This window comes from Nomascus leucogenys, chromosome 7b (genome assembly GCF_006542625.1).
Source record: "Nomascus leucogenys isolate Asia chromosome 7b, Asia_NLE_v1, whole genome shotgun sequence".
Lineage (NCBI taxonomy): Eukaryota > Metazoa > Chordata > Mammalia > Primates > Hylobatidae > Nomascus > Nomascus leucogenys.
The window spans coordinates 843883-855462 of NC_044387.1; the positions used below are offsets into that span (position 1 = coordinate 843883).

The 11580-nt window shown below is 59.9% G+C and overlaps 1 protein-coding gene across 3 annotated transcripts; it reads right to left on the reverse strand.

The window, feature by feature from the left end:
- Positions 1 to 577: 577 nt before the first annotated feature.
- CRELD2 (cysteine rich with EGF like domains 2) lies at positions 578 to 11445 on the reverse strand. Of its 3 annotated transcripts, XM_030815332.1 has the most exons (11): positions 11164 to 11445; positions 10770 to 10852; positions 10256 to 10366; positions 9849 to 9940; positions 8348 to 8524; positions 7663 to 7809; positions 7404 to 7499; positions 5492 to 5575; positions 3859 to 3954; positions 2763 to 2903; positions 578 to 867 (listed from the first exon to the last, which is right to left on the reverse strand). In XM_030815332.1, the coding sequence occupies exons 1-11, from the start codon at positions 11290 to 11292 to the stop codon at positions 815 to 817; spliced, it is 1209 nt and encodes a 402-aa protein (XP_030671192.1). In that variant the 5' UTR covers positions 11293 to 11445; the 3' UTR covers positions 578 to 814. The 3 variants fall into 3 exon arrangements, with proteins under 3 accessions (XP_030671192.1, XP_030671191.1, XP_030671190.1); XM_030815331.1 differs by lacking the exon at positions 7663 to 7809 and having other exon boundaries at positions 578 to 864; XM_030815330.1 differs by lacking the exon at positions 7663 to 7809.
- Between the last annotated feature and the right edge of the window lie 135 nt (positions 11446 to 11580).

The following is an 11580-nucleotide window of genomic DNA, read 5'->3' on the forward strand; positions in this document are numbered from 1 at the left end:
CTACCACTGGGGGACATCGGCAGGGTCGGGGGGGAGGTGACAGGAGGGGCAGCGTAACTGAGGAGTGGGTGGTGGGGACCAGGCCAAGTGGGACTTGGGGGCTATGAAAAGCCCAGGGAGGAGGCCGTGGCCCCCCCAGAACAGAGCTCCCAGAGCCTGCAGCCTCTCACCCGCAGCCAGCTTTCTTCTTGGAGTGTCTTCATTCCCAGGTGAGGAACGGGCAGGCCCTGGGGTTTGTGAGTGGCTGTTTTCTCCAGCGAAGCCCCCAAATATGCTTTTCCCCTGCCTGAGGGTCCCTGCTTGTACATCCTTTGAATCACTGAAGAGGGGCCCATAGGTTGGACCCCTGAAACCCACCTGGTCACGTCTTCAGGTTCTCGCCCAAGGCAGCGCCCTCCCCTCCTCCCCCAAGCGGCACGTGAGCCCTGTTCAGAGACAGCAGAGCCACCAGCCCAGGAGCAGACCTGCTGCCTCTGCAGACGTCGGCAGCCCTGGTCACCTCCCGGCTCCGGCAGGACAGGTGCAAACTCAGTGGTAAAGGTCCGTCCTGATTAATGAGACAAACCCACACCCGTTCTCCTCCTGATTACCTTCAATGGTCAATTTTATTACAAAGAACTGTATCAAAATATACAACTCTGTTTAAGAACAACCAAGAAATGCAGCTGTTTAAGGGACAAATGAGAATCAACCGTTAGAGAGCAGGCGGCTTCTCCCCGCCCCCCCCGGCTGTCCGCTGCAGGGGGCGGCATCCTCGGGGCCACTTTTTCCACAGGACGTCCTTCTGAATAATTTAAAGGGCAAGTCTGGCACATTACAGGTCTTCGCGGGAGGGCAGCTGTGTCGGGCTTTCTCCTTCTATGACTTCTGTCAGAAAACAAGCATAGGTCGTCAAAGCTGGGCACAAAGGGCCCTGGGGACAAGGCCTTTCCTGGGACAGCAGCGGCATGTGCAGGGCCTGCCCGTCCAGTCCTGGCTCAAGGCCCCGGACGCAGCCATCCAAGGGCAGCTCGGAGACCCCCGTTTCCACCAAAGCAGATGAGAGATGAGGCAGACGGCATTTCAGAGCCGCCACACTGCTGCGGGTGTGGAGGATGTGGAGTTGGGAGCGGCAAGGGGTTCCTTGCAGCCTGGCAGAATGGGAGCCTGAGCGATGGTGGTGGGGGGAGGAGAAAGAGGGGACCGAGGGTGGTGCGAGAAGGGAGGGACAAGAGGGGACTGAGGGTGGGGGGAAGGAGGGACAAGAGGGGACTGAGGGTGGGGGGAGGGAGGGACAAGAGGGGACTGAGGGTGGGGGGAGGGAGGGACAAGAGGGGACTGAGGGTGGGGGGGAGGGAGGGACAAGAGGGGACCGAGGGTCAGGGGACCGAGGGTGGGGGGGAGGGAGGGGCAAGAGGGAGGGGCAAGAAGCAGGACCGGCCTAGGGCAGAGGGGACCGAGGGGGTAGCAGGCAGCCTTGTCTTCTGGCCTGTCCGTCTCTGCTGACCCCTCAGTTCTGTCTTGCTGTTGCTGTTTACTACGATGCTTCTAGATGTGGAATTGCTTTTATCTGTCCTGCTCAGGAAACAGCTTCTGGAATCTGAATCGTGCCTTGTTCATTCTTAAAAACCCTTAGCCAGTATCTCCTTGAACACTGCTTCTCTCCCACTCTCTATATTCTAGACTTCTGTGAGGACTGTCATGGGCAGATCTATGTCCCCCAAAACACGCTGAAGTCTTTACTCCCAGTACTTGTGATTGTGACCTTGTTTGGAAATAGGGTCTTTACCAATGGCCAAGTTAACACAAGCGCATGAGTGACTGGTGTCCTTACAAAGAGGGGAGGTTTGGACAGAGACAGACAACCGCATGGAGACCACGTGAAGACACGGGGAGCAGGCAGCGTCCCCAGGCGAGGACAGAGGCCCGGAACAGACGCCCCCCCAGCTTCCTAAGGAAGCAGCCTGCTTGCATCTAGGCCTCTGACTTCTGGCTCCTGTGAGAGGCACATTTCTGTTGCTGGAGCCCCAAGTTCCCGGTTCTTTTTTTTTTTTTTTTTTTTTTTTTTTTTTTTTGAGACGGAGTCTCACTCTGTCACCCAGGCTGGAGTGCAGTGGCGCAATCTCGGCTCACTGCAAGCTCCACCTCCCGGGTTCATGCCATTCTCCTGCCTCAGCCTCTCCGAGTAGCTGGGACTACAGGCGCCCACCACCACGCCCGGCTAATTTTTTGTATTTTTAGTAGAGACGGGGTTTCACCGTGGTCTCAATCTCCTGACCTCGTGATCTGCCCGCCTCGGCCTCCCAAAGTGCTGGGATTACAAGCGTGAGCCACCGCGCCCGGCCTCAAGTTCCCGGTTCTTGGTAAGGCAGCCCCAGGAAACAGGTATGGGGGACCTGCTTGCCCTCCACCACTTCCTGCCTGTCCCTGTCTCTGTGGCACCCTGGGCAGCTTCCCCAGAAGACTTTTCCAGCTCTTTAGCTGCCTCTTCTCCTGCGTCTGCTCCTCTGCTCATCGCCCGCTGAGGTCTGAGCTTCAGAGACTTCCTCTTTCATCGCCTTAAGTTCTGTTTGAGCTGTGAACCTGGGGCTTCGTCCTCAGGAAGCCGGTACCTCTCTGCGCAAGTGTGCCCACACAGAGGTGTAATGCACCTGTCTTCCGGGAATCCCCCTCGCCATCCCAAGGCCACTGTCTGTGTGGATTTCAGACCAAGCAGCCAGTCTACGTGCAAGCCCCGCCGTGCAGGGGAGGGCAGCCTGTGTGGAGGGAGCCATGCCACTCACCAGCCTCTGCCGGCGGCACACAGGCATCTTCCGTTTCTTCGAAGCCGTCAGGACACACGCAGACGTAGCTCCCTGGAGTATTGTAGCAGTTTTCGTTTTTCCTCACACAGGCTTTTTCTGCTAGTGAGCACTCATCAACATCTAAAATTAAAAGACTCCGTTTTAATAATTACTTCGCTTAGCAGATGCGCAGATTATGACATTCATTCATTCAGATTCATTCACATAAAGAAAGCACAACGATGACAAACGTCACGTTACAGAAAGGAGCAAAGGTCAGGAAAGACTTCAAGAGGGCAGAATTTCACGTCTCAAAGTTGGGCCCTCAACTGGTAGAAAATGCAGAGAAGAGACCTCCAGGTGAGGCCGGAAGGCCGGCACGCGCCCAGGAAGCCCACTTTCTTTTCCTTTTTTTTTTTTTGAGACGGAGTCTCGCTCTGTTGCCCAGACTGGAGTGCAGTGGCGTGATCTCGGCTCACTGCAAGCTCCGCCTCCCAGGTTCACGCCATCCTCCTGCCTCAGCCTCCCGAGTAGCTGGGACTACAGGTGCCCGCCACCACGCCCGGCTAATTTTTTGTATTTTTAGTAGAGATGGGGTTTCACCGTGTTAGCCAGGATGGTCTCGATCTCCTGACCTCGTGATCCACCCGCCTCAGCCTCCCAGAGTGCTGGATAACAGGCGTGAGCCACCGCGCCTGCCCAGGAAACCCACTTTCTCCACCGGGTTCCAGCCACGCCCAGGCTCACCCAGGCAGCCCACAACCATGGCAGGCCTGGCCTTGAGCCTCGGGGCAGGTGCCACCCAGGAGCTGGAGGGAGAGTGGAGGCGGTGGACCTGGGGAACGAGGCCACCGGCGAGAGGCTGGTGCAGCAGCGCCATCCACACCGGGGTCGGCCATGCAGAGCCCGTCCCCAACCCCCACTGCTTCTGCGTCTCATGTGGACCTCAGGGCGAGTGCGCAGTGACCCTAGGGGAGCCACGTCTGCAGGACGGGTCTCAGCTGCTTCCCATCCCTGGCAGTACCTGCTGGGGCCATTCACATCATGGTCCCTTGGGAAGGGTCCACCTGCATCCAGCACAGACCCCGTCACTGACCTGCACACTGTCCGTGCTCCCTCGCGTAGCCAGGGATACACTCCTTACAGTTTCCTGGGCCTTCCCCTGTGCAGCCCACACAGCTGGAGTCACACTCTGCAACAGGGAGCCAGCGTCAGACCCCGACACGCACAAGGCACCAGTGCCAGCGGGATTTGGGTTTTCTCCTCATTCATCACTAAGCGGCTTCATAACGATCTGTCTCTGTCTCCTGGCAAAAGCACACACTTGCGTCCTGCTGTGCGGCAGGTGCTCCCAGAGAGCCATGGTGCAGACCCCCTGGCTTGGAACTCTTTGGGGGAAACTGGGTGCTACAAAGATTCTAGAAACAAACCCACCTCCAGCTCGGTGACCACTGGTTTGCCAGCCTGCCAGGAGCTTCCTAAGAATAACTAGAGCCTCTCGCACAGCTTCCAGTATAGTGACTCACTGAGGGACCCACTGTCTGCACTCCCAACAGTGAAAACTGCCTGGGGCTGTCACAGACACAGGGCAGAGTCGGCCTCCTCCCTGCTGCTGGGACTGGGGATCAGCACAACTTTTCTGGGGCACTATGGCCCTAAAAGACACATTCCCTTGACTGAGCAATTTGGAAATTAATCCAAAGAAAATCATAAGGAATGTGAAAAGTTTTACCTTCAAGTGTTCACAGTTTATAACAGTTGAAAAATTGTTATGACGTAAATGTCCAGCAATAGACATTGTTGTAAAAGTATGAAATAACGGCATGCTCCAAAATCATCAGCGTGACAGAGAAGCCACAAGACACAGAGACGTTCACAAAAAGCTGCTGGGTGGAAAACACCCGACAGGCGCTGTGGGAAATCACGCAGGGCACGCTGTGGGGTGCTGGGGGGGCACGAGCAGTGGAGGGAGGCACGAGCAGTGGAGGGAGGCACAAGCAGTGGGGGCGCGGGCAGTGGGGGCACGAGCAGTGGGGGCACGAGCAGTGGAGGGAGGCACAAGCAGTGGAGGCACGAGCAGTGGGGGCACGGGCAGTGGAGGCACAAGCAGTGGGGGCACGGGCAGTGGAGGGAGGCACAAGCAGTGGGGGCGCGGGCAGTGGAGGGAGGCACAAGCAGTGGGGGCGCGGGCAGTGGGGGCGCGGGCAGTGGAGGCACGAGCAGTGGGGGCACGAGCAGTGGGGGCACGGGCAGTGGGGGCACGGGCAGTGGAGGCACGAGCAGTGGGGGCACGGGCAGTGGGGGCACGGGCAGTGGGGGCACGGGCAGTGGGGGCACGGGCAGTGGGGGCACGAGCAGTGGGGGCACGGGCAGTGGGGGCACGGGCAGTGGAGGGAGGCACGAGCAGTGGGGGCACGGGCAGTGGGGGCACGAGCAGTGGGGGCACGAGCAGTGGGGGCACGAGCAGTGGGGGCACGAGCAGTGGGGGAACGAGCAGTGGAGGCACGAGCAGGGTGCGCTCTCCAGGGAATTCGTGGGTTTTTAATTGTTTTCATCTTACTTGAATTTTCTAATTTTCCTGCAGCAAATACCTATGACTTATTTTGCCACACTAAGTGTTCTCAGAGCAGGCAGGATGTATAGAAGTGATGCTAAGAAGTCATAAATGAATGTTTACAAAGGCAGCAATGAAACTCAGCAGAGCCCCCAGACCCGCCCGCCTGGCCCACCTTCGCACGTGTAGGAGCCGTTGGCGTTCTTACAGAACTGCGCGGCGCTGCAGGGAGGCGTCTCGGCTGCACACTCGTCCACATCTGGAACACAGCAGCACAGCTGTGAGCGGCCCAGGACAGCCTGGCCAGGGAGCGGGGAGGACCGATCACGGCCTGACACAGCCCATGGCCAGGGCCAGCTGGGGAAGGGCAGGGAGGAGGGCAGCCCCTGAGGGGGAATCATCTCAAATGCCATCCTCGGAGGCCCCATGCGGCAGGGGAGGGGATGAGGTGATGGCCAGGCCCTGTCCTTAAGACACTCAGTGTCAACCGGGGCAGGGGCCCTGTGAGGATGGCGACACATTGTGTGAGGGGGAGACAGTGAGCGCCCCCGCACCTCACGCCCCCCCCGGCACCTCACGCCACCCCCCAACTCACGCCCCTCCCACCTCAAGCCCCCACCTCACGCCCCCTTGCACCTCACGCCCCCCGCACCTCACGCCCCCCACACCTCCATGTCCCTCCCCCTTTCCCCCCAGAGCTGTGGAACCTGCCAGGGGCTAAGCCCCAAATTTGCCTGAGGCCAAGAAGCTGCTGAAGGGTGAACCCAAAAGCCAGGCCCACAGAGGGAGGGGGCAGCGCAGCCTCTGTCTGCCCACTTGGCACCTGGACTGCGGGAAAGCCATAGCTAGTCCCAGACCCTCCCCGTGGAGTCAGAGCCTTCGGCTTTTCCAGAGCTCAGAGGCGCTGCAGGGCTGGCTTTGTAAATGCTGTGCCCACAGCCAGGCTGGCGGGAAGAGATGCAGCAGAAGCAGGTGGTGCCCACCATGCGGGGGACAGGGTGGGGCAAGCACAGCACAAGGCTGGGGATGTCCAGCCTTGGCACCGCCCAGAACCTGGAGGCCTGTGTTGGGAGGTGACGTCCCCCTCCCAGCTGAGCACTGCCAGGCACGGAGCTGGCTTGCCACACTGGTGTGAGCGGGGGGCTGCACTCCTTGGACAGCAGGAGCTCGTGGGCAGCCCCCTACCACCCTGAGCTTGCCATCTGAGGGGAGAAGGCAGTTTCCGTCACACATGCCAGCAGCACGGCCCTGCCCACCTGCTCCGGGAACTGGCTGTGCCGCTGTGCCCTGCCCCTGCCCACATCCCCCGGGACCCACCAGCCTCTGCCACCATGTGTGCAGCCAGGATCACCCTGATACTCCCCATCCGTGTGTCTTCTGAAACCCGCACAGGATGTGTGCAGCCAGGACCACCCTGATACTCCCCATCTGTGTGTCTTCTGAAACCCGCACAGGGGGATACAGCTGGCCCCCTGCCGGCGGCCTCCCTCCCAGGAACACACTCGGGTGAGTTCTCAGGCACCGTCAGCCGACTCGGGGCAGCTGGCACCACAGACCCACAGCCCCAGGTCCATCCGACAGCAAGGACACTGTGGCCCCGATGCCTGCCCAGTCCAGAAGGTACGAAGAAAGCCCCAGGGTCCTTCCTGACCCGTGCATGGTGGGATCACAGGTGTGGGAGCCTAGGGATCCACTCAATGGTCCCCTTCCCATGACCCAGAATCAGCAGAGATGGGGAGGGCCGTGAACCAGGAGCAGCTGGTGGGACGGGGACGCATAGGCTGGGCAGAAGTGGACCTTGGGGAGCCCCCACCCCCGTACCCCTCCTCACCCACCCAGGCATCCTCCTCACCCCCGGACCCCTCCTCACCCAGGCAGGCATCCTCCTCCACCCCAGGCCGCTCCTCACCCACCCAGGCGCCCTCCTCCACCCCCGGACCCCTCCTCACCCAGGCAGGCACCCTCCTCACCCCCGGACCCCTCCTCACCCACCCAGGCGCCCTCCTCCACCCCCAGACCCCTCCTCCACCCCTGTACCCCTCCTCACCCACCCAGGCGCCCTCCTCCACCCCCGGGCCGCTCCTCACCCACACAGGCGCCCTCGTCCAGCACCCAGCCCACTTCGCACTCGCCACAGTCTCTGTTGGTCAGGCCCGAGCATGTCTTGCAGGACTCGTCACAGGCTGGAAGGCAAAGGCGGGCCTGGGTACGAACCCCACTCTCAGGTACCAGCTTGGGGACAAGGCTCATTTAAAAGTGAGGAATTTAAGAGGGAAAAGCAACACGGGGTTTTCAGTGCCCATGAATATTCTCAGCAAACCAGGACTCCAAGGAATTTTTAATAACCTGGAGAGAAGGCAGCTATCCGTAATCTGGAGCTGTAGCCTGGCTGGGTGTGCGTGTTCCGGCCACGGATCCACGCGTGGCCCATGCCACGCCAACATCCAAAAGACAGACAGCAAGGGGGGTAAGAATCGGAGAAGCCAGTCCTGACTGGCGAGGGGTGTAAGAATCGGAGAGGCCGGTCCTGACTAGCGATCCACAGGTCCGTCTGCCCAGAATAGCCTAGGGGCTGCCATCCAACCACACACTCACGTCCGAGACACCCAGAGTTTTCCTATATATCAGTGACAACCAGGGAGAAAACGTCCTTTGGAAAGATGCCACTCATAACGGCCTGCAGGGATTTGACAGATGCGGCTCTCTGGGCTGGTGGGTGGCCCACACGGCACCACCAGGACCTGTGCACTGCGTGGCCCATCACAACGCAAGGTTGGGGCGGACTTTGGACTAGAGAGAAAGGTGAGTAGCTTCTCCCTTCTGAGGGTTGTTACGGGACAGGAAGTGCCCCTAACAACCTCTGCCTCTATCCTCTGACGTTTTCATTCATCCTTCTGGGCCCCCGAAGCTTCCCTGGACATCTGGGGTTAAAGGGTCAACAGGCCCCTCTTCCCATCTAGGCAGGCAGCTCCAGCAAGGGGCTCTTGTCATCCCACCTCAACCCCGGGGCCAGCCCAGGCGTAGCAGGTACCTGTGCAGATGCTGTGGGTCTCGTTCCGGAGCGAGCTGAAGTAGCCGTCCATGCAGTCAGTGCACAGCGGGCCCTGGTACCCCACGTGGCACCGGCAGGACCCATCGCCCTGTCTGCTCCCATCTCCGCTGCAGTGGCCATTCCCGCTGCAGGGCCTCTGGGATCCGCCCTGGCATGCTTTGGGGGACACAAAACCATGCTCAGAGCACACCTGGTGGTGACCAGTGGGGTGTTCTTACACAGAGAGAACGTACGGCACCCAAACCCTGTACGATTCTGAGGACGTACATGAGCCTGCAGGCTTGGAGTGGGTGTTTGGGGAAACTGATTTCCTGGGGTCTGCAGGGCTGGCGGTGGATCGCCTGAGTGGAGCAAGCCACAGGCTCCTGGACTTCACTACGGCCAAGTGCTGCATGATGACGTTTAGGTCAACAAGGGACCCTGCGTAGCACAGCTGTCCCCTAAGATGATAATAAAGCTGAGCGGCTCTTATTGCCTAGTGACACCACAATACGCCTCATTACCTGTTCTATGTTTAGATGTGTTCAGGTGACACATTCTTACCACGTGCCAAATGGCCCATAGTACTCAGGACCCTCACGAGCCGTGCAGGTGTGCGGCCTGGGAGCAGCAGGCCCTGCCAGGCAGCCTAGGTGCAGAACGGCTGCACCATCTAGGCGTGTGGAGTGCGCTCTGTGATGTTTGCACCGTGACAAAGTTGCCTAATGACGCATTTCTCAGAACACGCCTGGTCGTTACACATGACTGCACTTTGTGTGGCTTTGGGCAGCCTCAGCTGAAACATGGTGACAGGGACACTGACGCCTCAGGCGCGGGGACTGCAGGGAGAGTGGGAACATCAGCTGCGGCCTCCAGTGCATGCCAGGGACAGCAGCAGGGGCTGGCAGAAGGCTGATGGTGGGTGGGTGGGGGGTCTGAACCTGAAACTTCTGCTACCTGATCCTGCTTGACCACGCGATTGGCTTTTATAAACAGTAAACCGTGACTTCAGTTTCAATGCACACTTCTTCACAGAAGAGCCCTGTCCCGCGGCACCCACTGGGGATCAAGGCCATGCGCCCAGCCTGATAAGACACCCAGTGCCCTGGGCTCTCTGCAATGGCAGCCACAGAAGCCGTGGTGTGGTCACCTCTGTGCACACAGGGAGAAGCACCTGGACAGGTCCAGTCAGAACAGACTCTCAGGTGAGTGGACTCAGCTGTGAACAACCTGAGTCTGTGAACCCGAATTAACAGCACAGCTGGGATGACATACTCAGAGTTTTACGCTAAAGCGTGAGATTAGTGGTGAGGCTGCAGCTGGAGGGTGCGAAGTGCTCCAAGCTGTGCTGGGGATGGGGGAGGCAGCCATCCGGCAGGGTCCCAGACCCTACAGAAAGCTGATGCACTCCAGGTCCCCTCTGTGCTTTTACCTCCCAAGAATCATGGGAAGAAGAGGGGAAGTGACGTAGGACATGGGATTTCCCTAAGAAGAAACGCACCGAGACAGTCGGGACCGTAGGTTCCTGGAGAGCAGCACACTTTCAGTGTCTTCACACAAAACCACTCGAATAAGTCAGGATATTCGCTCTTCCTGAGGATGGAGGAAAACATTCACTGAATCCCACCAGACACGGTTCTTTAAAACAAACATGCAGCTGAATGTAACATATGCTCTAGAGTATCGTAAGATCCAGGAAACAAGAGTCTAGGTGTGGACAGAATCTTCTCGTTAATTTCCTGGTTTTGATGGCTGACGCTGGTGATAAAAAACGGTAATGCAGGGGTAAGGTGGGTGTGAGGCAGGTGGGAGCTCCGTACTGTTCCTGTACCTTTCCAAGTCTGAGGTTATTTCAAATTCTAAGTTGGAAAATAGAAAGTATCTTCTAAGAGGTTTTAAGGCACTCACAGCTGCAGCCACCAGGCCTCCAGGTGCTCCTCCTGCGCCTCTAGCATCTGGTTGCATTCGAAGTCGCTGCTGTCACACAGCCCTTCCAGGATCTCCAGCAGGCGAATCTCGCTGAAACACAGGCCCCCACGGGCCCACCGTCAGCGCCTCCAAGGCAGTGAAGAAAAATCTGAACCAATGCCGCCAACCTGGGTGCAGGGGCTGGAGGACCAGGACTCCAGGCACAGAGAGTAAGGGGACCCCACTGTCAGGGGAAGCCAGGAGCGGTTCGCACAAGTGGGGCTGGTGTTTCAGTTTACATTTTGAAAAGCCACTGTCTGTTGAGGGGATAGGGACCAGAGCAGAAGCTGGAAGGCCAGAGAGGAGCCAGCCATTAGTCCTCAGGCAGAAGCCGAGGCGACTCAGACGGGTGACAGGTGCCTCGGGGGCTGTTCTGTCTCCCTGTCATTAACACAGGCACCAAAGGCAAGACACGGCCAGGCCAAGACCCACAGGGGTGCTCCAGAACACCCACCTGGACTCGTACTTGGACAGCGTCTTTTCCTCCCAAGCCGTGTTCCCGCCGCCAAAGTTCTTCTTTGCGGTGTCCACCATCCCCTGCGAGGAGACAGTGCCCACAGTGCTTGGTACCACCTGACCCCGGGCCCAGGGTGGGGGCGATCCCAGGTCGAGGGTGAGGGGACTCCAGGCCCACGGTGGGGTCGACCCTGGTTCCACGGTGGGGGTGGATCCGGGTCAAGGGTGAGAGGGACTCCAGGACCACGGTGGAGCGACTCTGGATCGACGGTGAGGGGGACCCTGGGCCCACGGTGGGGGCGACCCCGGATCCAGGGTGAGGGGGGACCCCGGATCCAGGGTGAGGGGGACCCCAGGCCCACGGTGGACTACCCCGCCCGGCCCCGTCCCACCTGGTTAAACTTGTCCACCAGCCCCCGGCACCGGTGGCAGGGCGTCGGCTTCTTGGCGGCCTCCGGCGCGGGCGGCAGCAGCAGCAGAAGCGGCAGGAGCCCCAGCGCGGCCCGGCGCGGCAGGCGCATGGCGGGTAGCGCTGCGTGAACACGCAGCCGGAGCTCCAAGTCCTGCGGCCGCGCTGCTCCGGCCTCCGGGCCGCCCACCCGCTCCGAGCCGCGCCGGCCGGTCCCCCAGGCTACTTGACGGCGCCGGCGAGGCCCCGCCCCACCCGCCAGCCCCGCGCCGCTATTGGTCGATGGGACCCGCCCCGGCCTGATGTGGCCCAATCCGAGCTCGCCACGAGAGGCGACCAATGGGAAGGCCCCGGATCAGCGTCCGCCCGGAGGCAAGGGGCGGGGCGTGCAGGTCCGACC